We start from the raw sequence: 21,836 nt of genomic DNA on the forward strand, positions 1-21,836 counted from the left end.
GTCCCACGGGATAATGGGATTTTTCTCGAGTAAGGTTTGGTGATAGTTTTCACTAGATAAGGTTGACAGGTTGATGGCTACAGCGGGGAATATCCGGATATATCATTTTCACAAGAGGCGTGGTTTGGCCACTATCGGAACCCTTGTGAACTCGGGGTGCGGCTTTCTCATCAGGGATAACGAACGATGCAAACGTGCCAAGTGGCCATCCAGAAAGCATTTTCCCTTCGCCTCCCCATTAGCCTGCCTTCATTTCTGGTTATTTCTCTGTTGTAAGTCATTTGCAGATGTGGGTGGCGGTTTCTCGTCCCCATCTTTGCCGGTGACGGTATTAATGTGTAATACAATTACCTTGGTCGATTTTTAATTATTAGATAATAAAATGTCACTCAAACGTGGCCGGTAAAATTCAAATCAATGTGTCGATTACATCACTTCAGCAAACAAGCACGGCGCTCGATGTTGCTCGCATAAAGCCAATTTTATGAAGATAAACAACTTGCTCGGGATAAAAACACTTATTCAAAAATGAATACAAGCAGAATAACTATAACTCAGGGGAACACAGATAAAAACGATGGTCAAACGAAGGCATCTATTGCGTGCAATACGGTACTTGGGCTTTGGGCGATCTTCGGGAACACCATCAGTCTTGTCATCTTCCTCAAAACGAAAAGTCTCCGAAGGCGAAGATCAAACTACCTACTCGTCAATCTGTGCATCGCCGATCTCCTTGTCGGTATCTACTGCTTGTTTCACGCTATTTGTTCTCTGGGAGCGCTACCCTCATGGCGTATTCATGACGCCTTTTGTATTTTCGTTTTTCCTAGTTTTGCTGTCTTCTCAATTTTTTTATCGGTCAATTTTCTTGCCGCTGTATCGGTGGAGCGTCTTGTTGCAGTCGCCTTTCCGTTCTATCATCGCGCAACGGGTAAGACATTTTACGGTCTCCTGATCGGGACTCCTTGGCTTCTCGCCGGTATTAGTACAGTGACAATAGTGTGCTTTCCTGCCCCAGTTATCGATATCTCAATTACCTTTGTCGTTGTCTACGTCTTCTTGCCTCTTTTGATAATGTCTGCTGCCTACACCGTCATCATGATCAGATCCAGGGCGAGTCATATCAACGGACACGGAGCCCGTGAAAGATTGCGTGATAAGAAGCTTGCCGTCACGCTTCTCATTGTCACGCTGGCGTCACTAGTTACATGGATGCCCTTTCGTTTTTACTGGGCCATACTTATCTTAGATTTCCCGCTTTATAATTATACTGTAAACATGGCTCTCTCTTTTCTCCAATCTTCCAACTCTTGCATTAACATCGTTGTGTACGCCTGGAGGATTCCTGAGTTCAGACAGATTCTGTTTAGGCATAAACCTGTTGCGACCAATGTGCAAGGTAGAGCGATAAGAATGGAATGCAGAACAGACGTCAAGGCACGCTAGGTGAGCCAATAGATATGCACCATATGCAGCGGGGAGAACATACCCAAACACACGTGCAATTGGACGTCAAAACTGACTGAGCGATTTTTTTGGAATAAGACAACCTGGAAATACTTTAATTTCCCTATTATTTGGACGATTCACCGTCGGGCAAGTAGAGTAGGTACAAAAACATTGTATGCAGCGTGGAAAATTATTATTAGACAGAAATTACCATTAGGTTATAGAAAGGAGAAATAATTGTACATGCAATTCTTTTCCTATTTATTGGTAAAAATAAAGTATTGTGTTTGTTTAGCTTTAATGTCAAATTTTCAATCACCACGTTTACAGAGAGAATGCGCTTAGGCCTCAATCTAACCTATTGCTCGTCACCTTCTTGTGTGCTGATGCCTTGATGGCATTTTAACAAAATTTATCTCCCAAAAGAAACTAAATGTGATCGCTGCTCAACACTTGAAAGAGCAAGGAACTCATATATTAGTAAACTTTTGTTTAATGAATAGTTTTAACTGATGTTTAAAAACATCAACGCAATGGCCGCCATCGTGGCCTTACACAAAACCCATAATGCACCGCGCTCGCCACAGGTAAGCCGCGACGATACTACAATCCCCCTATGCTGGAGCCTTTCCAGTTACTCTAAGTCCTTGTTAGTTCCGTCCGAGCTCGTGATCTGGATACTTCTCTTTCAGGGTCTTTACGGTGTCTGAGGCTCCTCCTCAGCTCTTTCCCGTCTGGGCTGGAAGCTTCTACTGATTAAGGGCCTTGTATGTTGTCAGTAGGCGCTTCCACGCTATCTCGCACCGAGGCGGTCGACTCCGCGTATCGATTCTTGATGTTTCCAGATTCATTTCCCATTTCATTGTTCTCCCTAGAACTTTCCGCGGACCACTGAGTGGCATCTTCTTCTGATCTATAGGAGTCTCTCTTAAAGTACGCCGTGCTGCATGTAACACTACTGCCGTCTTCTCTCTGTGCCACGACATGCGAACCCCTTCTGAACTAAACAAGTAGCGGCTGCCTCTCATAGGCCGGCGTTCCCTTGTTCTTCACCTCCCGGCGGGTCAGGACCGAGTCTCCTACTTGTATATCCGATGTCTTCACCTGTCGTTTCTTGTTTGCGTGCTTTTTCATCTTTATCTTCTCTGATAGGTCTCTCTGGTAGAGGTCGAAGTCTAGCTCTCGTGGTGCTCTCCCCATCTGCAGTCTTGTGCGGAACTTGCGGTTCGGGAACATGATGTCCGCCGGTGCCATCTTGGTGGTGCAGTGGTGTGTTGCTCTGTATGCCCGCAGAAAACGTTACACTTCCTGTTTGAAGCTGCTTCCGGTAAGTCTGGAGATCTGGTAAAGCTTCTTCACTATTCTCATGAACTGTTCCGCCTCGCCGTTAGCCTGCGGGTTGAGTGGCGTTTTGATCTGGTGGGTGAAGCCTAGGTATTTGCTAAAGTCCCTGAACTCTACACCGTTGAACGGTTGTCCATTATCGCTTCCCACCGTAACCGAAATCCCCAGGGATGCAAACATTATGTCCAGCCTCGGGACTACTGCTCTGGCACTAGTGCCTGTTACAAACTCCATCTCTGCCCACCTTGACTGCTTACATACCGCCACCAGCACGTATTCACCTGTGTGTATAGGACCCCAAAAAAGTCTATTGCCACCTCTTGACAGGCCTCCGATGGTATGCGAGACATAAGGAGCAGCTCTCTCTCTTGTGATACAGTGACCACCTGGCACGGATGGCAATGTTGGATGTACGCTTCTACCATTCTGTCTATGCCTGGGGACCATAGCCTCGAGTGTAAGTACTCCTTGGTCCTGGTTATACCTTGGTGGCCTTCATGGGCTATCCGAACCACTTTCGCTCGGAGGATCCTGGGCACGACTATTCTAGCTCCTCTTACTACCAGTCCTCCGACCACCGCCAGCTCCGTGAACACAGGGTTGTAGGCAGCGCCCAGTGTTTTCGTTTCATAAGTCATGAAATAGCCTCTTGACATGGCCTCTTTGAGCTGAGATTGCTCAGTCATAATGACGTCATAATGACGTCATATTGTGTTGCTATGGCAACACATTACATCATTTTGTCCCTCTTTGTCATATAATGATTCTCTGAAAATTTGGTCATAATAGCTCCAATGGTTCAAAAGTCACGGATGGGGGGCCGAAAGAGCCCCCCCCCCAGGTCAGTGGAAGCCTAAAAAAGCCCGGTCTGAATAGGGTTAAATCGCTTGAGCCCTCTTGGCGTGTAGAAGGTGGTCATTCAGCTTCCTGCTTTCCTCTGCCAGCTCTAGCTGCATGTATCCAAGTGCGAGAAGTGTTTTGCACCGTTCAGCCTCGTCTCCAGCTCCCTGAGTGTAGGAATGGCGCGTCTTGTTCTCTTTGTGCTGGTTTGCACCCGTCATGTCCAGGCTGGCTCTGATGCTTTCCCCATCCTTCTTTGGTGTGATAACCACGTTGCTGCACCAGGTAGTCGGCTCATCTCCTACATCCTCGATAATGTCCTTTTCTTCCCATTTGTTTAGCAACTCATCAAACTTCTCTTTAAGTGGAATGGATATTCCATGTTGCTTCTGGACTACCCCCTTCGCCTCTGGGTCTACGTGTATTCTGACTTTTACTCTTTTGAGCTTCCCGATGCCCTGAAAAACGTCGCTGTATTCTTTGACCAGGTCAGCGATGGTATCTCTCTCTACGTTTGTCGCGGCTAAGTGGTATTCTATAAAGCTTATCTTCTCGGCAGCTTGTCAGCTTAGTAACGCCACGTCTCCTTGTCCTCTGACGACGTACACTGTTTCTAGCACTTCTCTGTCTCCTTTCGACAGCTTGGCATTGAACTTTCCCAGTAATGGTAGAGCTGGACCTTTTACTTCCCCTGAATATGCTATCACGGTCACTCTGGTTTGCTCTAGTGGACTGTTTTTCATAATCTTGTAATGCTCTATGTGATGGCCGTTTATATCTGCTTGTGTGTCTATGTGCAGGCTCAGGCTGCTTCCGTTTATGAGGAGATCAACAGTGGGGCTGGTCGAGTTGTTGGATTTTATCTGATACGCATAGACGTCTTCGGAGCTTTCCTCTTCTTTGGCCACATAGCACAGTTCGCTCTCATAATCTGACTCCAATTGTAAGACCCGTCGGTAATTTCTGCGGTTCGCGGTGGCATTACAGACTCTTGCAAAGTGATTCTAACTCTGCACTTCCGGCACTGTCTTCCGTTTGCTTGGCATGATATACCCCGAGGGTGTGCCTCATTCACACACCTCGGACACCTCGGTTTTCCTTGAAACCGGCCTTCAGCTTGACCCTGACCTTTGTTTCTTCCACTGTAACGCCCTGGCCTGCTTATTCTTTTCACCTCTGACTCTTCCCTTCCTGTTGTTACTTGTGGCCGTTGGCATCTGTATCTATCATTGCACTGCCTTCCTTCACTACTTCGTATGCTTTTGCCATCCGTCGCACTGACTTAAAGTCGCCATCTTTGCGGATGATTTCGTTTTGTAACTCGCCGTTTTGTGTTTTGACAATTGTGAGCATTATAATGGCTTGATCCAGCGTGATAGAGAAGTCACAGTGCTGTCCTCGCTGTCGGCATTTGGCTTCGAAATCCGAGAAGTACAACTCCGATGGCCATTCCATACTGAACAATTTGTACCGTTCGAGCGTGGTGTTTCTGCTAGCTTTGAAGTGCTGGTCGGGTTTTAATATGTGCGAATCGTAGTCCGTGGGCAGTTCCGGTAGGGTTTCTTTTGCAGCTCTTCGCCTGCCACAAGTAGCAGAAGGTCTAGTTTGTCTTCGTCCTTCACTTCCATGCATCTGACGGCTCGTTCGAACTGTGCCTTTCAAAGCTGCCATGCCTTTTCGCGTTGTCCCGGTTCTCCAGCGAAATTCTACACTCTAACGCTGGCTTTGACACTTGAAAGGACTCCGGACTTCTCATTCCCTCTCTGGGGGTTTTCGTTTTCGTCTGGCATTGTTTCCTTTTATCCTTGTCGCCGTCACGCTGACGTCACGAGTCACGCCGCTTGCCGTCACGCTTCTCATTGTCACGCTGGCGTCAATAGTCACACGGATGCCCTTTCGTTGCTACTGGGTCATACTAATCTTAGATCTCTCGCTACCGGATTTTGGTGTAAACATGGCTCTATTTTTTTTTTCAAATTCCCAGATTGTGCAATAATATTGTGGTGGGGTGCTTAAATAGTCATGTGAGGTGTGACGTCATCTATGACGTCATCAAAACGAAAATACTCATATCTCTTGATAGAAACATCGTCGGACAACCACACTTGGAGAATGTCATGTAGGTGTCAAGGGGGTGCATAAATAGTCATGTGAGGTGTGACGTCAGCGATGACTTTATTGAAACGTAAATACTCATATCTCATGATTGAAACATCGTCGGACAACCACACTTGGAGAATGTCATGTAGATGTCAAGGGGGAGCATAAATAGTCATGTGAGGTGTAACGTAATCGACAACATCATTAAAACGAAAATACTCATATCTCGTGATAGAAACTACTACTTTTTCAAGCCAAGGTGTTAGGCCTTATATCATTATCCCATAAGGGCGAATATTTGCTCGCGGATCCGATCCAGTCCGATCTTCATACTAGGGCTTTACTAGGGCAAATAGCGAAATAGATTACCATGATCGATCGACTAAGAAGCTGTCAAACTTTTTATCTGGCACTGCTTACTAAATGGCGTGATTCTAGCGCGAGAAGACAGCTAATAATCTACGATTCTTGCAAAGATTCTATAGCGGGTGTGGTTGAAAACTTGTCAATCAACTATCAACTCCGTGCGCCTGTACGGATGTAGTCACACAATGACAATCAAGCAAGTAACAGTTCGGAGTTTTTGTTTTTTTTTCATTTTAATTCTACCCGCGCTGTGTAATTATATTTTCGGCAGATTTTGACCTCAAGACAGCTTGTCCTAAGTTTGGTCGTGTCACAACTCTCGTAGCTCAAAATATGATTTTTTCCTAGTTATAATGACGTCACGTCACGTGTCCATTTTGTTGGACCCCCTTTGACCTCAAGACAACTTCGCCTAAGTTTAGATATGATTTTCCTAGTTATGTTGACGTCATTAATGACGTAACGTCACGTGTCCATTTTGTTGGATCCCCCTTGACCTCAAGACAACTTGGCCTAGGTTTGATTAACAAGGGACCAGTCTGCTGCGCATGCGTATTATTTGTATTAGATATCACTCGAAGGCTCTTATTGCTCTCAGTGGCCGAATGTTTATGCGAGAGTGCTCGCAAATAAGCGAGAGTTTTTCAACTTTACGAGCATGGTCCTGGCTGCAAAAACTCAAATGGAAAAGTTTTTTTTTCGATTTACCAAATAATGACAAATGTTTGAGAATAAAATGGCATGATAAACTGAAAGGAAGTAGAAGGAATTATTCGAATCGACAAGTATGGCGACATCGTTTATAATTCTGTGGGTTTATTCAAGCTCGGATATTCACCAAGGAAAGCTGGGGACTGCTCCAAGCTCCTGCTTTACGGTAAGTTAAAGTAAATATGTGTTTATATATATAATCGCCTTCAATTTCATAGAGAAATACTGATATCAACTACTTTATTCTTAGTTCCTCTTGACTATCGTATCTCAAAATCCAGTATAGAGTTAGCAGCGTTATAAGTTTCTCGTTTTTATTCGTTTCTGATCTATGTGGAACTAATCACCATCAAAATTAAGGCAACTATAGTTGTATTCTCGAGAAGACAACTACTCAGCTAAGCTTTAGAGTTCTACCAGCCGGGGTAGGGTGCTTCGCATCAGTTTGACCTTGCCTTGTCAAGCGGCGCGACGGACGAAAAGCCGTTAGGGATTTACCAAAAAAATGAGATAAAAAAATAAATATGTTATCTTATTGTAAGATATACGGTACCGGTACCGTTGCGTTTATAGATAAAATTGATTGCAAACAAGGAAAGAAAAATAAATAAAAACAAATGAATAAACGGATGAATGATAGATTAGACAGATTTTATTTCAGCATTTTCTATAAGTTGGGGTGGTAATTAGGTTTGGAGGGACGTCGGAAAAGACTCAGAGATACAAGGCAAGGTCAAACTGATGCGAAGCACCCTCGGCTGGTAGAATTTGGTATGGCCTGTATTGTCTTTTTTTTTCCACGAACGGCCCATCGAGCGTCGCTATCACGAATATTTTCAAATTCAAAAGAAAGATTCTCGTCGCTCAAACGGCAAAACGAGGACGGATAGACGATTTAAAGGCATGGTTGGAAAGATAAATATGTGTGCTATGATTCTGCGAGGTTTATTTTGCCGTGCGAGTCTGGATTTCTAAAGGATCGGTGGGTTTGTTGAGCACTTTGGAATTTCGCGGTTGTCGGAGTTTGCAACCTTGTCTATTTTATATACAGAAGGCGACGGGAAAAATTAGCAGTTGCTAAAAAACAGCTTAGAAGTACAAATAATGCCGGGATTGAGCAGCAGCAACGTCAAACTACTGTTTTATTTTCAAATCTGAATATTTATTTCAACGAATTTTTTGATCATACAAACTCTGTAATAAACCTACACTCGCCGTGAGCCTGAGCTACCTGTGGTCAAACGTCGAATTATTTGTGAGTTATCGACCTTTGAAAATTCTTACTGCTTGTTTATCATATTGCAACTTTAAGTCATTTACTTTATTTGAAAACGATCGCACTGTCAGTCTCTTAGATATTTCCTTTTGTATTAAACAGAAATTCTGTATCCCATTAAATATTATATTAAAGACTTATTAACCGAGCTAACGAAGTTAATAAAGTTTTTATTATCTGGCTTTTTGCCTGAAAAGGAGAGAAAGGTGGGTTTAAAATGTACTTTCCGGTTTACGGCGGAAGTGCTCTGAACCAGCGCGCGCATCTAGTTTAGGGCCGAGGAATTCCCCGCTGAGATTGAACTAAACATCACAAACGATGCATAAACAACTGCTCGGTTTTATTGAAAAAACATTCTCAACTTCTCTTGCCTCTAGAATGAGCATATACTTCTTTCAGACACCCTTACAATGTTTGGATTTCACAAAGCAAGCAAGAAAATTTTCACAAAGTAAGCAAGAAACTTCATAGCTCAATCTCTCAAGAGTTCGGAAAACTTACGAATCGTGCTTTTTCGCACGTGTTTGACTAGAAAGGACAACATTCTTTAGAAAATGTCGTAGTCCTCGTCATCGCTCTCAATGATCATTCTGCGACGTTTCATTGGATTGTTCTGGTTATATACTGGAGCGTTGAAGATGTTGAAAGTGCATCCAGAGACATGGCGAATTCCTGAAAAATCGCTGATACTTCGGCATTCGCCGTGGAGGTTGAAGCTGTGTTTTGTTGAAGAAAGCCAGGAACATGCAACTGACTTTGACTTGTCGGAATTACTGTGGTAGTGGCGCTTGGTCGTTCTACGGCTGATCTACTCAAAGTGAATGACATTTCTTGTTGATGCTTCTCGCCCGCCGTTTTGTACGATTTCAAGCTCTCGGTTGATTTGTTCCCGCGACAAAGTTTTCCGGGACTCCAGCATCCAGAAGCGTTGAAATTCCTGTTTTCCTCACATAATGATTCCATATTTTTGACCCTACACCTTGCTGAATGGACGCTTTCTTAGCTGCAAGTGAGAGGAACTTTCCAATCCCGTTTTTGCCGAGAGGAGCTTGTTTGTACCAGATTTCGTCGCCTGGCGAGTAGTTTGTTTGTTGGGTTGCTTTTTTCAAATGAAATCGCGTGATTTTTTATTTTCCAAAACTCCCTCTATCTGTACGGGAAGTCTCGCCCGGGTTTTAGCCAATCAGAGCGCGCGTACAATCACAGCCGGATAATAATTTATGGTACTGCGGCCAATCTAGTATGATACCACATCAACTCTTTCAGGACTTAAACTACTAATGTGTGTACTTCCACCATGTAAAGCAGAAATTCTATCAAAAATTAGGGAAATTGCCTAAATAAGCTGCTTAAAGTTTGTTTAGTGACTGCTGTTTATTTACAATGTCAATACAGGCCCCTCTCTTCACTCAAACTATTTCCACCTGGGTTCTCTCATGCACCTGCTGTAATAATGTAATATTCTCTCAGGAAATGCTGTTTTTTGGCCAGCTTGATTTTTTGAAAGAGTTGAGCATAAATATTTTCACAAGAAGGAAGGAAGTCATTAAATACTGTTTCTCGGGCATTTAACGATACATGGAGGAGGGGCTGGAGGGGTTGATCGGCAGTAACTTGTTGTGTATTATTTGTTGCAGGCCCAGAAGCAAAATGTTTAGAATGTTGATCTCTGATAGCAGGTCTTCAGTTTTTATTGATTCTCTCTTTTTCCTTAGAATTTCATGGGCTGACATTGTAAGAACAAATATTGCCCACATAATTTTTGATCGGATTAAAGTATTGGTTTTGTAAATATTGTATTGCAACGATTTTTATAAGCAGTCAAAGACAAACTTTTTTGAATTTCGCGCAATTTACTCCAGCTTTAGTCATTCGTTATTTCAAGTTTATGCATGTTTTCAGATAAACAACACCAAATTAACTTCAAAGATTCCGAATAAACTCTTTAGGGAAGCATATCCAAGTAATTTTAATAGATATTGTTCAGGTCTAAGCAAGCTGGTTGAGATATTCATGTCAGCATTGTTCCTGCACAAAACAGCATCAAAATGGCGGCAATAATAGCAAGGCTTGCATGGTCATTTCATTTTTTAATTTTAGTCGCTTTATTTCATAGATTGAACAAACCTCAACTGTCCATTACAATTCATAGTCGTCTAATTGATCAAAAACTAGCCAGAATCTGTGAATAAATCAAGTAAAGCACAACAACACAACGATTGCAAGAAAGTATTATTTGCTGTGATTTGTTTTGCAATATCCAACTGCAAGAGAAACAAGTCTTTTTTCAATCAAATATTCGCGAATTGTTGGCAAAGACAAAGACAAAGTTCAAAGTCATTAATTTGATGATTCTTCGGTCTGTTGAATGGGGTAGCTTCTTGTTCCTCAATGGCGGCACCAGTTTTGTACTATAGTTCGTCTTTGGGTCGCAAAATACCGACATTTTCTGCTAGAAATAATGCCACGGCCATTGTTGTTTACCGATTGTGAATCTGTCACTCCCAGGCCGTTAAAATCTTCTTCGTTAAAATATTATGAATCAATTCCATGATCTAAGGTAAGGTCTGTGATCGTGGATGGATTTCGAATGCGCGAAAAGTTATAAATTTCATGACGAACGGTTCGTTGTACTGACTTTAGCTGTAAGAGAGAAACGTGCAGAATTTCATGCTCTATCGATTCCACGTTTTAGATCTCCATATAAGGCGGTCCTTTTGTCTTTTTATCCAATGACAAAGGGGCATACAGCAAAACACGTCATTTGAAGAAGAAAAAACGAAAAATAAAACAACACGCGCCTCTTTTTCATATCAAGAAAATTGAGCCCAAAATTATCTTTTTTGCCAAACGCGGTCACTTCCATATAATGAAACCAGTATATTCCTTATTTGGAAAATCTGCATGATTCTTTTCATTTTTAGGTGAGCGTACCCCAGGGGCTTCGTAAACTTTATAACTTGTAACCAGAAAAGAAAACAGTTACTGTGACAATCTTCAGTTAGTTGAGAAGGTCCCTGAAAAGAAGTTTTCTCGGTACCAGACCCCAAAACGACAACGTTTTATTTGATATGCAAATTCTAAGGGTGGTCTTCCCTGACGTGAGCCTGCAATTCAAACAATTTGACCAGCGGTTGCAGCGCATGGCATCGCAAATTGGTCCCTTGTTGGTTTGATCGTGCGAATTGTTCTTTTGAAATCTATCCAAATTCTATATCCAAATTCATGGTATTGCACTAAGCGGCGATTTTTCTTACATAAAGCGTTAGTATTACATTAAGCGGCGATTTTTCTTACATTAAGCGTTAGTATTACATTAAGCGGCGATTTTTATTAGTGTTTTGTATTATCAAACCATATTGCTAATGCTCTGCTTTTGTGACAATCCTCGCCGCCAGCGTACGTATAAATACTAGTTAAAGTTATGTAAGGTGGACATGTATTCTTGTAAATTTAGAACTAAAAAGTATTGGAAATACGTAAAATGTCTTTTTGTGAATTTTTAATAATTAAAAAGGTAATGCAAAATGAAATATTGGAATAATAATAATAAGGCGAATTTTTATTAAGACTTCGATTGTTAGTCAGAAATGTACAAAGAAGTATTCATATATAGCCGCCTAAGATTTCGAAAAATTATTTGACTTTCACTGGGTTATATAACAATAAATAGTGTGTTGGAGCCTTTATGCTTTTCATTATTAGAAAGACGAGATCTTCAAGAGTGCACAGATGGTGTTTTTTCCTTAAAACGTAAAAGGATAGTCAACAAAGTTCTAGGTATTTTCTTGGACTTTCCTCATTAGAAAAGGTCTTCGATAGCACACATGGCGTCTTTAAAATCCATTTCTTTAACTAGAGTTGAGTTGAGTTGAGTTCATTTATAAATGAGTTCATTTATAACCTGAAGAAGGCAGGTATTGGCCTGCCGAAATATCGTTCTAAAAAACATAAATCTGCGTTGTTGTCGACTTTTTCTTTTAAAGGTTTTTCATACAAGCCTTGTATGTGAAAACTCGAACTCGTTTTTCGGGGTGTTTGAGTGCTCCGATTTTTTTTTTTAGACTTTTAGTATGTTATATAGAGGGATACTTTCTGTGCAAGAAACCGTTAAAAAACCTTGTGCTGCAATTAGTCCGATGTTGGCACTTTTTTTGACATAGATTGACTGGACTATGTTATTCAATGATTGTTTAGACCATGAGACCCAGGGAGGGGTTGGCGGAGGTAATCGCTCTATATTTTATGGTAATAAAATTTCGACCAACCTTGGGAGTTTAGAAGTATTTCTCTGCCATCTTGGGTGTAAAATTCGACCAAATGCTATTCCTAAGGGGGTTTGAGGATTAAAATGGAGAACCAAAACAGAGTCATAAAAAATATGCCAACGTTTAGAACTTTTATTCATTCCTCTTTCAGGGGATGTTTAGCGGTTATTCCGATTCTGCTAAGGGAAAAAAATCCTATCGACCACACCCAATTTGCAATTTCTTTGGGGTAAGAATTTCTGTTGACCACACCCAAAATGATCACCCCCGTCTGTCTGTATCGGAGTCCATAAATAAAGTTTGGTGTAAGTATGTAAAGGTATGTTTTTTTTTTCTACATACCAATTTCAACACAAAGTAATAAAAGAAACAAAACATACCCTTAATAAACGCTTGACATACCTATTACATTCTGATTTCGTGGGGTATTGCTTTCATGGTTAAAGGGACCGATTGAACAACCTGCCAATGTGTTCTTGTGTATTTAGAAATAAAAAGTCGTAAAAATAGGTAAAAAGTCTTGAACTGTTTTTTTTTTTTTACTAATGGGAACAAAAACCCAAAAAGAAGATTCAATGTCAAATCTGAAAACTTGCTAAAATGTTGCTTAACAAAGTTCTATGTATTTTCGTAGACTTTCTTTTTAAAACGGGTATTTGATAGCAAAGATTGCGTTTTAAAATCCATTTTAACAAGTCGCAACAGTAATATTTCTTCATAAATGGACCTATTATCTATTGAATTTTTAAAAGACTAATTAGCGTTAAACTCTTTATATCATTTTTTCAAAATTTTATATTCAGTAGAATGAAAATGTACAAGAATGTTAAGAAGCCGCCAAAGATTTTCACGAGTGGTTTGGCATATTCACTGCAGTAGCTAAATAATAAATGGTGTGTTGGACCTTTTATGCTTTTCATATTAAAAAAGACGGGGTCTTTAATGTGCATTTATGGTGTTTTACAATTAAATTACTCTTTTGGATTTGGGGATTTAAATTGCAAACGCAATTTTGAGCCTCCAATTATTCTATTACTGTTTTGAGTTGTATGTAATCTTGAAACGATAAGACAAGAAAACATATTTCTCATTCTTTGCCTCGCAAACGCTAAACCTTTCCAAGAAAACACTTATTAAAAAATGTATAAAAGCGGACTAACACTACAGCAATGTGGAACACAATTAAAAACGATGGTCTTTTAAAGGCATCGATCCTGTGCGATACGGTATATGGACTTTGGGGGGTGTCTACAAAACGAAGACCTAAAACCAAAAACCCGAAACCTGTGACCCCAAAAGCTACGACTCCCAAAATATTGCTGTAGCACGAAAATAAACAAGTTAACCGGACGGGGCATCTACGATATCCCCCCGACATAGATTGATTTCTGGAACAAAGGCGCGCACGGACTTCGCAACTATGTTAGAAACACGAGCGAATAAAAAGAAAGTAAAACTGAACGCGCATAGAGTGACGATGCCCTGTGTACATGACGATGTCCTCTGTATAATAAAGTACAGTAAATAGACACGCTAACTCAAAGTCCGTTCGCTAGAACTTGCTGGAACATAAAATATAATATCTGATTACAGTGTGAATAATACAGTACCAGGTACCAGCCTCACTGCCATAAAAGGAAGCGCGAATTAAGATTTTGATCTGGTTATCAAGAATTATTATTATATTATATTATTGAATGTTTTTTTTTAATATTACGTTGGTTGTCTGTATGAAGGAATAATCAAGCCGAAGCCTTTCACCCAAGATCTCATAGAATGCCTTGTTCCATTGCTGTTTACACTATCAAAATGTCCTAAGACATCACTTACACCAGATACACATGTATTTTGTGGTGAATTTTCAAACCTTTATAATGTCATTCTCTGTATTCGCTAAATAATTAATGCTTTTCATATTAAGAAAGTGGTCTTTCATATTAAAAAAAATTATTGTGCACATATATGGTGTTGTTCAATTACTCTACTTAATTTTGAGCCTCAATTGTTTGAGTTGTATTTAATCTCGAACTCATGTGAAATGACTTAGTTTCGCCTGCATTGAGCGAAGAACAGCTAATAAAACGATAAGACAAAGAATACATATTTCTCCTTATTTACCTCGCAAACGCTAAACATTCCCGAAGAAAAAACACATAATCAAAAATGAATAAAAGCGGAAACACTACAGCACAGTGGAACACAGATAAAATGGACAGCCTTTCAAAGGCAACGATCGCGTGCAAAGTGGTACTTGGACTTTGGGCTATTATCGGGAACACCATCAGCCTTGTCATCTTCCTCAAAACGAAGAGTCTCCGACGGCGAAGATCAAACTACCTACTTGTCAATCTGTGCATCGCCGACCTCCTCGTCGGAATCTACTGCGTTATTGGTAGTCTGGAAGCGCTCCTCTCATGGCGTATTCATATTGTCGTTCTTGCTTGTTTAAAAGTCTTCTCAAGTCATTTATCGGTCAATTTTCTGGCCGCTGTATCGGTGGAGCGTCTTGTTGCCGTCGCCTTTCCTTTCTATCACCGAGGAACGGGTAAGACATTTTACGTTCTCCTGATCGGGACTCCTTGGCTTCTCGCCGGTATTAGTACAGTGACAACAGCGGTCTTACCTCACGTTAACTCATATATCGCCGCTATGATCTCAGTGACCTTTTACAGTATTTACGTCTTCCTGCCCCTTTTAATAATTCCTGTTGCCTACACCGTCATCATGATCAGGTCCAGGGGGAGTCATATCAACGGACACGGAGCCCGTGAAAGATTGCGTGATAAAAAGCTTGCCGTCACGCTTCTTATTGTCACGCTGGCATCACTAGTCACATGGATGCCCTTTCATTGTTACTTGGTCATAAGTTTATTTAATCCTTGGCATTTTGATTATTCTGCATTCACGCCTCTTAATATGTTACAAATTTCCAACTCGTGCATTAACATTGTGGTGTACGCCTGGAGGATTCCCGAGTTTAGACAGGTTCTGTTTAGGCATAAACCTGTTGTTGCGACCAACGTCAAGGTAGAGCAATAAGAATGGAGTGCAGAAAGACGTCAAGGCGCGCTAGCAGAGCCAATAGAAAAGCACCATATGCAGTGGGGAGAAACCTGACCAAATAGACGTGCAATTGGACGATAATAAGATTAACGAAATCAAGATTAATCAAGATCTCACCACGTTCATAAATATAAAAATGCATTACACGAAAAATGCGCTTTAAGGTCCCAATCGAACCTATTCACGGAAAAAAAAGTCCGCGTTTTCCATTAATTTTGTAAGTGAGAAAACGTATAGAAAATCCGCAATAATCTTGAATATTCTTTTCCCGTCTTTGTAAAATTTGAGAGGCGTTTTCCTCGCATTTTCTAACCCTATTCAGTCCGAGGGGGGGGGGGGGGGGGGGGGGCTTTTGAGGCCCCAGCACCTTTGATCTGTAATAATTTTTGAACTAGTAGGGCAAAAGCATTGAAATTTGATGACTTTTCCTAAACTTTATCTGGGATCAGTTTGGTGTAAACAAAATTTTGATATGTGTAGCCTGGTAACCATAGTAACCAAGTTTTGAGACATAGGTTTAATGAAAATTAGGCTAAACGCTTTAAGTCGTTAAAATCAACTATTAATACGACGTGCTCAACGTAAATCCATTTTATTTAAACGTTTTATACCAAGTTCTGCAAAAAAACACAATAAAAATTTACAACTCTATTTTAGGGGGGGAGGGGTGGTGTTTTTTTTTGGTCAATTTTTGACCCTCTCGGAATAGTGCTTGTAGAAATAGCAAAAACACATTCATATCCACCTGAAATCATTAATACAACTTGAAACGAAGATTAAATATTGTCAAAAAGCTTAAAATATTGCCACCCAGTTTTTATTGATTAAAATAAATAACTTTCATTGAATCCAAGATGGCGGATCCAAGATGGGGGATGATGATGTCACATAATTAGCTAGAATTCGCTGTTTTTTTTAACTAACATCTAAATTTGGCAAAATCCTTTTTATATTTATTTAATAATTTATTTAATAATTTTTTTCAGGTGCGAATTTCAGAGTAGGTAAATAACAAAGTGCTTGAAAATAAAAATTCGCCAATTTCTCGGAATTCCTCTTATAGATTTTAATAAAAATCCCTCTAAGTGTCGACCAAGGTCTGATGTACAATATCCTATAGCTTATTTGTTAAAAATTTCCCTGTAACGAACAGCACTTCGCGAATAGTGAATTTAACGGGTTCGCCGTTCCGTTGCCATAGAAACAGCAATGTTAACACATGTTACATTTATATAAAGTTCATTCCTAGGTACATGGCATGGCCAAATAGTTTGATGATCCGATCCCTGTAGCAGAAGATACGAGTTGTGATTGACAGGATGGTTGGGCATTCGGGAAACTGTATAGAATCTCCTTAATCTGAGATATTCCAGGCATTTTCCTCACATATTCCTTTGCAAGAAAATTTGGAAAAATCCATCGCGTTTTCTCGGCGTTTACCTAGAAGGATAACTCGAGTAATCCAAAGCTTTTCCTGAACAGAAAACGCATGGAAAATTAACCCTGTATAATAACCCCGTTTGGTCGCATTTTCCTCGCATTTTCCTTGGTAGGAAAATTTGGAAAAATCAATCGCGTTTTCCCGGCGTTTACCGAGAGGATAACGCGAGTAATCCAAAGATTTTCCTGACTAGAAAAGACATAGAAAATTAACCCCGCAAAATAACCCCGTTTGGTCGCATTTTCCTCGCATATTCCTTGGCAAGAAAATGTGGAAAAATCCATCGTGTTTTCCCGGCGTTTACCGAGAAGGATAACACGATTAATCCAAAGATTTTCTGACCAGAAAACGCATTGAAAATTAACCCCGTATAATAACCCCGTTTGATCGCATTTTCCTCGCATATTCCTTGGTAGGAAAATTTGGAAAAATCAATCGCGTTTTCCCGCCGTTTACCGAGAGGATAACGCAAGTAATCCAAAAAATTTTCCTGTCTAGAAAATAAAACGCATGAAAAATTAACCTTGTAAAATAACACCGTTTGGTCGCATTTTCATCGCATATTCCTTGGTAGGGAAATTATGGAAAAATTAATCGCGTTTTCCCGGAATTTACCGAAAAGGGTAATGCGAGTTATATTTTTCACACATGCACTCTAAAAGACCTTGACTTTCTAAGAGTTGGTTTTGTTTGGGAGATGCATTTTATTAAAATTTTATTAAAATTATGATCTGATGGATTAAAGGTTTAATGAAATGGGTGGAACTTAAAAGTCGTAAAATGTTTAAAATTTCTTTTTTAACTGTTTTTTCTTTTCTTTTTACAATGGAAAAGTAACACAAAAAGTAATGCAAGAAGGATCGATGTCAAAATCCTATCTATTTCCTTGGACTTTCCTCGTTTTAGAACGAGCATTTGATGAGCACAAATGACATTTCTTTAACTAGTTGCGGCAACAAGATTATTTCATCAGTGAATGGACCTATTATCTATCGAATTTAAAACTAATAAGCGTTGTTAAATCTTATTATCATATGCAATGTTTTTTTTCTTATAATACGTTGCTTGTCTGTATAAAAGAATGATAAGGCCGGACCTCCTTCAATGGTTTAGTTTATTGATGTGACGTAAAGTGATCTCCCTAGGCCTAACATAATATATTGTTCAATTAATTTTTATCAAAATGTCCTAAGACATCACTGACACCATACACTGTATTTCTTGGTGAATTTTCAAAACTTTATATTGTCAGTAGTCTGAAACTGAACAAGAATGTTAATAAAGCCGCCAAATGTTTTGATAAATGGTTTGACATCTTTGCATTTGCTTGGTGTGGCGGACCCTTAATGCTTTTCATAATAGGAAAGACGGGGTCTTTTAAAGTGTAATGATGGTGTTTTTCAATTACTTTACTCAATTTTGAGCCTCCAATAAGATACAAATACGGTACGTCTATTAGTGTTTTGAGTTCTCGAACTCATGTGAAATGACTTAGCTCCGCCTGCATTGAGCGAATCAAAGCTCATAAAACGATAAAGAAAACATATTTCTCCTTATTTACCTCGAAAACGCTAAACATTCCCTAGAAAAACAACACGTAATCAAAAATGAATAAAAGCGGAAACACTACAGCACAGTGATACACTGTTCGTCTTTCAAAGACATCTATCGCGTGCGGAACGGTACTTGGACTTTTGGCCATCATCGGGAACACCATCAGCCTTGTCATCTTCCTCAAAAGGAAAAGTCTCCGAAGGCGCAGATCAAACTACCTACTCGTCAATCTGTGCATCGCCGATCTCCTTGTCGGAATCCACTGCTTGTTTCATGCCATCCTTTCTCTCGAAGCGCTATCCTTATGGCGTATTTATGACGCCTTTTTTATTCTCCCTAGTTTGAATGTCTTCTCATGTTTTTCATCGGTCAATTTTCTGGCCGCTGTATCGGTGGAGCGTCTTGTTGCCGTCGCCTTTCCTTTCTATCACCGAGGAACGGGTAAGACCTTTTACGTTCTCCTGATCGGGACTCCTTGGCTTCTCGCCGGTATTAGTACAGTGACAACAATGTCCATTCCGGTCGCAGTTATGACGAACTCATTTCCCTTTTTCGTTATCTACGTCTTCTTGCCTCTTTTAATAATGTCTGCTGCCTACACCGTCATCATGATCAGATCCAGGGCGAGTCATATCAACGGACACGGAGCTCGTGAAAGATTGCGTGATAAGAAGCTTGCCGTCACGCTTTTCATTGTCACGCTGGCGTCACTTGTCACATGGCTGCCCAGTAATTGTAACTCGGTCGTACACGCCTCAGGTTTCTCGTTTGATTATTTAAAAGTATACGAGGCTCTTCTTTATCTTCAATATTCCAACTCGTGCATTAACATCGTGGTGTACGCCTGGCGGATTCCTGAGTTCAAACAGCTTCTGTTTAGGCATAAGCCTGTTGTTGCCAACGTGCAAGGTAGAGCAGGAGAATGGAATGCATGCAGACGTCAAGGCGCGCTAGCAGAAACAATAGAAATGCACCATATGCAGCGGGAAGAACCTTACCAAATCGACGTGCAATTGGACGAAAGTCAAGACTGATTTGACTGCGCCATTATGTTACTGTTATAAATACGACGAATTACAGCCGGGCAAGCAGAGTGGTACAAAATGTTATGTATGCAACGTAGAGAATTAGCCATCAGACTTGCTATCTGTGTGGTTTTATTCCCCTATTTAGTGGAATAAGACACCCTAGATATATATTGAAAGATTTATAGGCGGGCAAGCGGAGAAGGGTACGAGGAAAAAATAAGAATAAAAAATAATTGAACATCATTCATTTTCTTTTTTGGGTTGAAAAATATAGTCGCATTGTTTAGCTTTTAAAATTTTGAAAGCGTTGTTTCTAATATTTCTCCTTGCATCCGTCTCACCATAAAAACAATGCATTTAAATGCATAAAAAATGCATTTAAACAAACCTGCTTGTGTTGCTGAAGCCTTGAATCCACCAGATGGTAGTTTAATGAAATTCATTCCAAAACGAAACCAAATAGTTATCGCTTGCTCATCACTTGATAGAGCACAGAACTCATAATAGTAGACTTTTTACTAGATATATTGCGGCACTGCCATAAAGCGGAGCCCCATATACAAACTAATGTCAGTTAGATATTCAAGAGCTGTTTTACAATTTTTGAAACTACCTCAAGTGGTAGATAAATAGTTTATTTCAAAATAATTGCATTGCAGGGAAAAGGCCGAGTTGCACAATTTACATCGGGTAACATTTAACAAAAAAATGGTTAAGCATTTATACAGATAATAAGATTTAAGGATAATACAAAGTTAGAATTAATTATAGCAATGCGCTTTACAAAATATGAGCGTGCTATATATAGATTCTGTAAACTAAAAACACTCTATTCAGGACTGGACCAATATTTGTTGTTTCTATAGTAACAACATAAAATCAAAATCTGCACTTTTGCACTTACGTGATATTTTCTTAGTGACGGTATAAAATGATAAAAAAAACATGCATCATTTGCCTTCTTCGGCCCTTTTTCTAAATTTGTGGTTAGCAGTATTTGTACCTTGATATAAGATCTGGTCATTTACGAGAAATAATCTGCTAGTACGCCTACGCTTTTACGGGAGTTTTTTTAAGTTTTTTTAATTTACCCTATCCAGAGTTGTCATTTTTTTTTCCGATACGCTTGTTTCAAAAAAGCACGGATATAACCATTCTATGGTCTTGTCCATTTGAACTTTTTCGAGATCAAAAACAGTCTCATTCTGTTTAATCATGGTCCATTTCAACAATCTGCGAATAACTGGACGAAACTTGTTGACGAAATGGACGATTACTTGCAGTCTCTTGACCTGGTTGAATATAGACAGTCTTTTCTGTAGCTATGTGGTTAATTTGATGATGTGTTGTCACCGCTTGATATCTATATTAAGCATAACGGACTTATCGACCGCTTGAAGGGTTTTTTATAAAACCATTGACTCAAAGTGGACATGTTCTACTTTATCAACTTTTATTCAAGAAGACGATAATGTATAAATACTATTTATATAAATTTTATCCTTGTTACTCCAAAAAAACCCACAACTACTTACCGATGCTCTCCGTAAATTTACCATGCTCTCTGATGCTCCCCGTAAATTTACCATGCTCTCTGATTTTCTCCGTAAAGTTACCATGCTCTCTGTGCTCTTCGTAAAATTACCACGCTCTCTGATGCTATCCGTAAATTTACCGTTCTCTCTGAGGCTCTCCGTAAACTTACCACGCTCGCTGGTGTTCTCAGTAAATTTACTATTCTCTTGATGCTTCTCGTAAATTTACCACGCTCTCTGATGCTCTCCGTAAACTTACCACGCTCTTTGATGCTTCTCGTAAATTTACCATGCTCTCTGATGCTTCTCGTAAATTTACCATGCTCGCTGATGCTTCTCGTACTAACAGACCAAGGTAAATTTACAGAGAACATCAGAACAAGATAAATTTATGAGGAGCATTAAATAAATTCACGAGGAGAATCAGAGCAAGGAAACTTACTGGAAGAATCAGAAGTGTGACGCACTCCGAGCTGCTTATATCGCTGGCGAACGAACAACGCCGACGCGCTAGCCGTGATAATAGCAAAGAACGACATACGGAAATCAAAAATAAATAAATCTGACACACGAAAATTTTCTGGCTGATCCGTAAGAGCTGGATAAGTTGCTTTTTTGTTGTTAATTTGCGCCAACAGCCGGAGTGCGCGCTACTTTGGCACCCAAAAAGTTATGTGATCAAAGTTAGTGCAAGTTGCCTATCATCATTAGCTAGCTACCGTTAGAGTTCAGGTGCTTCAGAAATGCTAGTCACGTGACGGGAGTTGCGTGACAGATGCTTGAGTCTCTGCCGCTGATCTTCTTGGGTTGGTTCTGGGAATAATACATCTGCATCTTGTCTCCCATAGGAGCATCTAAAAA

The 21,836-nt window shown here is 40.1% G+C and overlaps 2 protein-coding genes across 4 annotated transcripts in view; one reads left to right on the forward strand and one right to left on the reverse strand.

Annotated features, from left to right (window-relative positions):
* Window positions 1-332: 332 nt before the first annotated feature.
* Window positions 333-1,727, forward strand: LOC116616887 (substance-K receptor-like). Its single transcript, XM_032379029.2, has one exon. The coding sequence runs from the start codon at window positions 529-531 to the stop codon at window positions 1,444-1,446; it is 918 nt and encodes a 305-aa protein (XP_032234920.2). The 5' UTR covers window positions 333-528; the 3' UTR covers window positions 1,447-1,727.
* Window positions 1,728-1,730: 3 nt separating this feature from the next.
* The window catches only part of LOC5510020 (D(1A) dopamine receptor), a 46,621-nt gene continuing 26,515 nt past the window's right edge, over window positions 1,731-21,836 (reverse strand). For all 3 annotated transcript variants that reach the window (XM_048722805.1, XM_048722804.1, XM_048722806.1), the window contains exon 3: window positions 1,731-1,943. The gene's annotated coding sequence lies outside the window, so the exon portion shown is untranslated. The remainder of the gene's footprint in view (window positions 1,944-21,836) is intronic.

This window comes from Nematostella vectensis, chromosome 15, assembly GCF_932526225.1.
Source record: "Nematostella vectensis chromosome 15, jaNemVect1.1, whole genome shotgun sequence".
Lineage (NCBI taxonomy): Eukaryota > Metazoa > Cnidaria > Anthozoa > Actiniaria > Edwardsiidae > Nematostella > Nematostella vectensis.

Excerpts from the sequence above, each read along its gene's own strand:
- LOC116616887 (XM_032379029.2), top strand. The coding sequence starts at position 529 with ATGAATACAAGCAGAATAACTATAACTCAGGGGAACACAGATAAAAAC.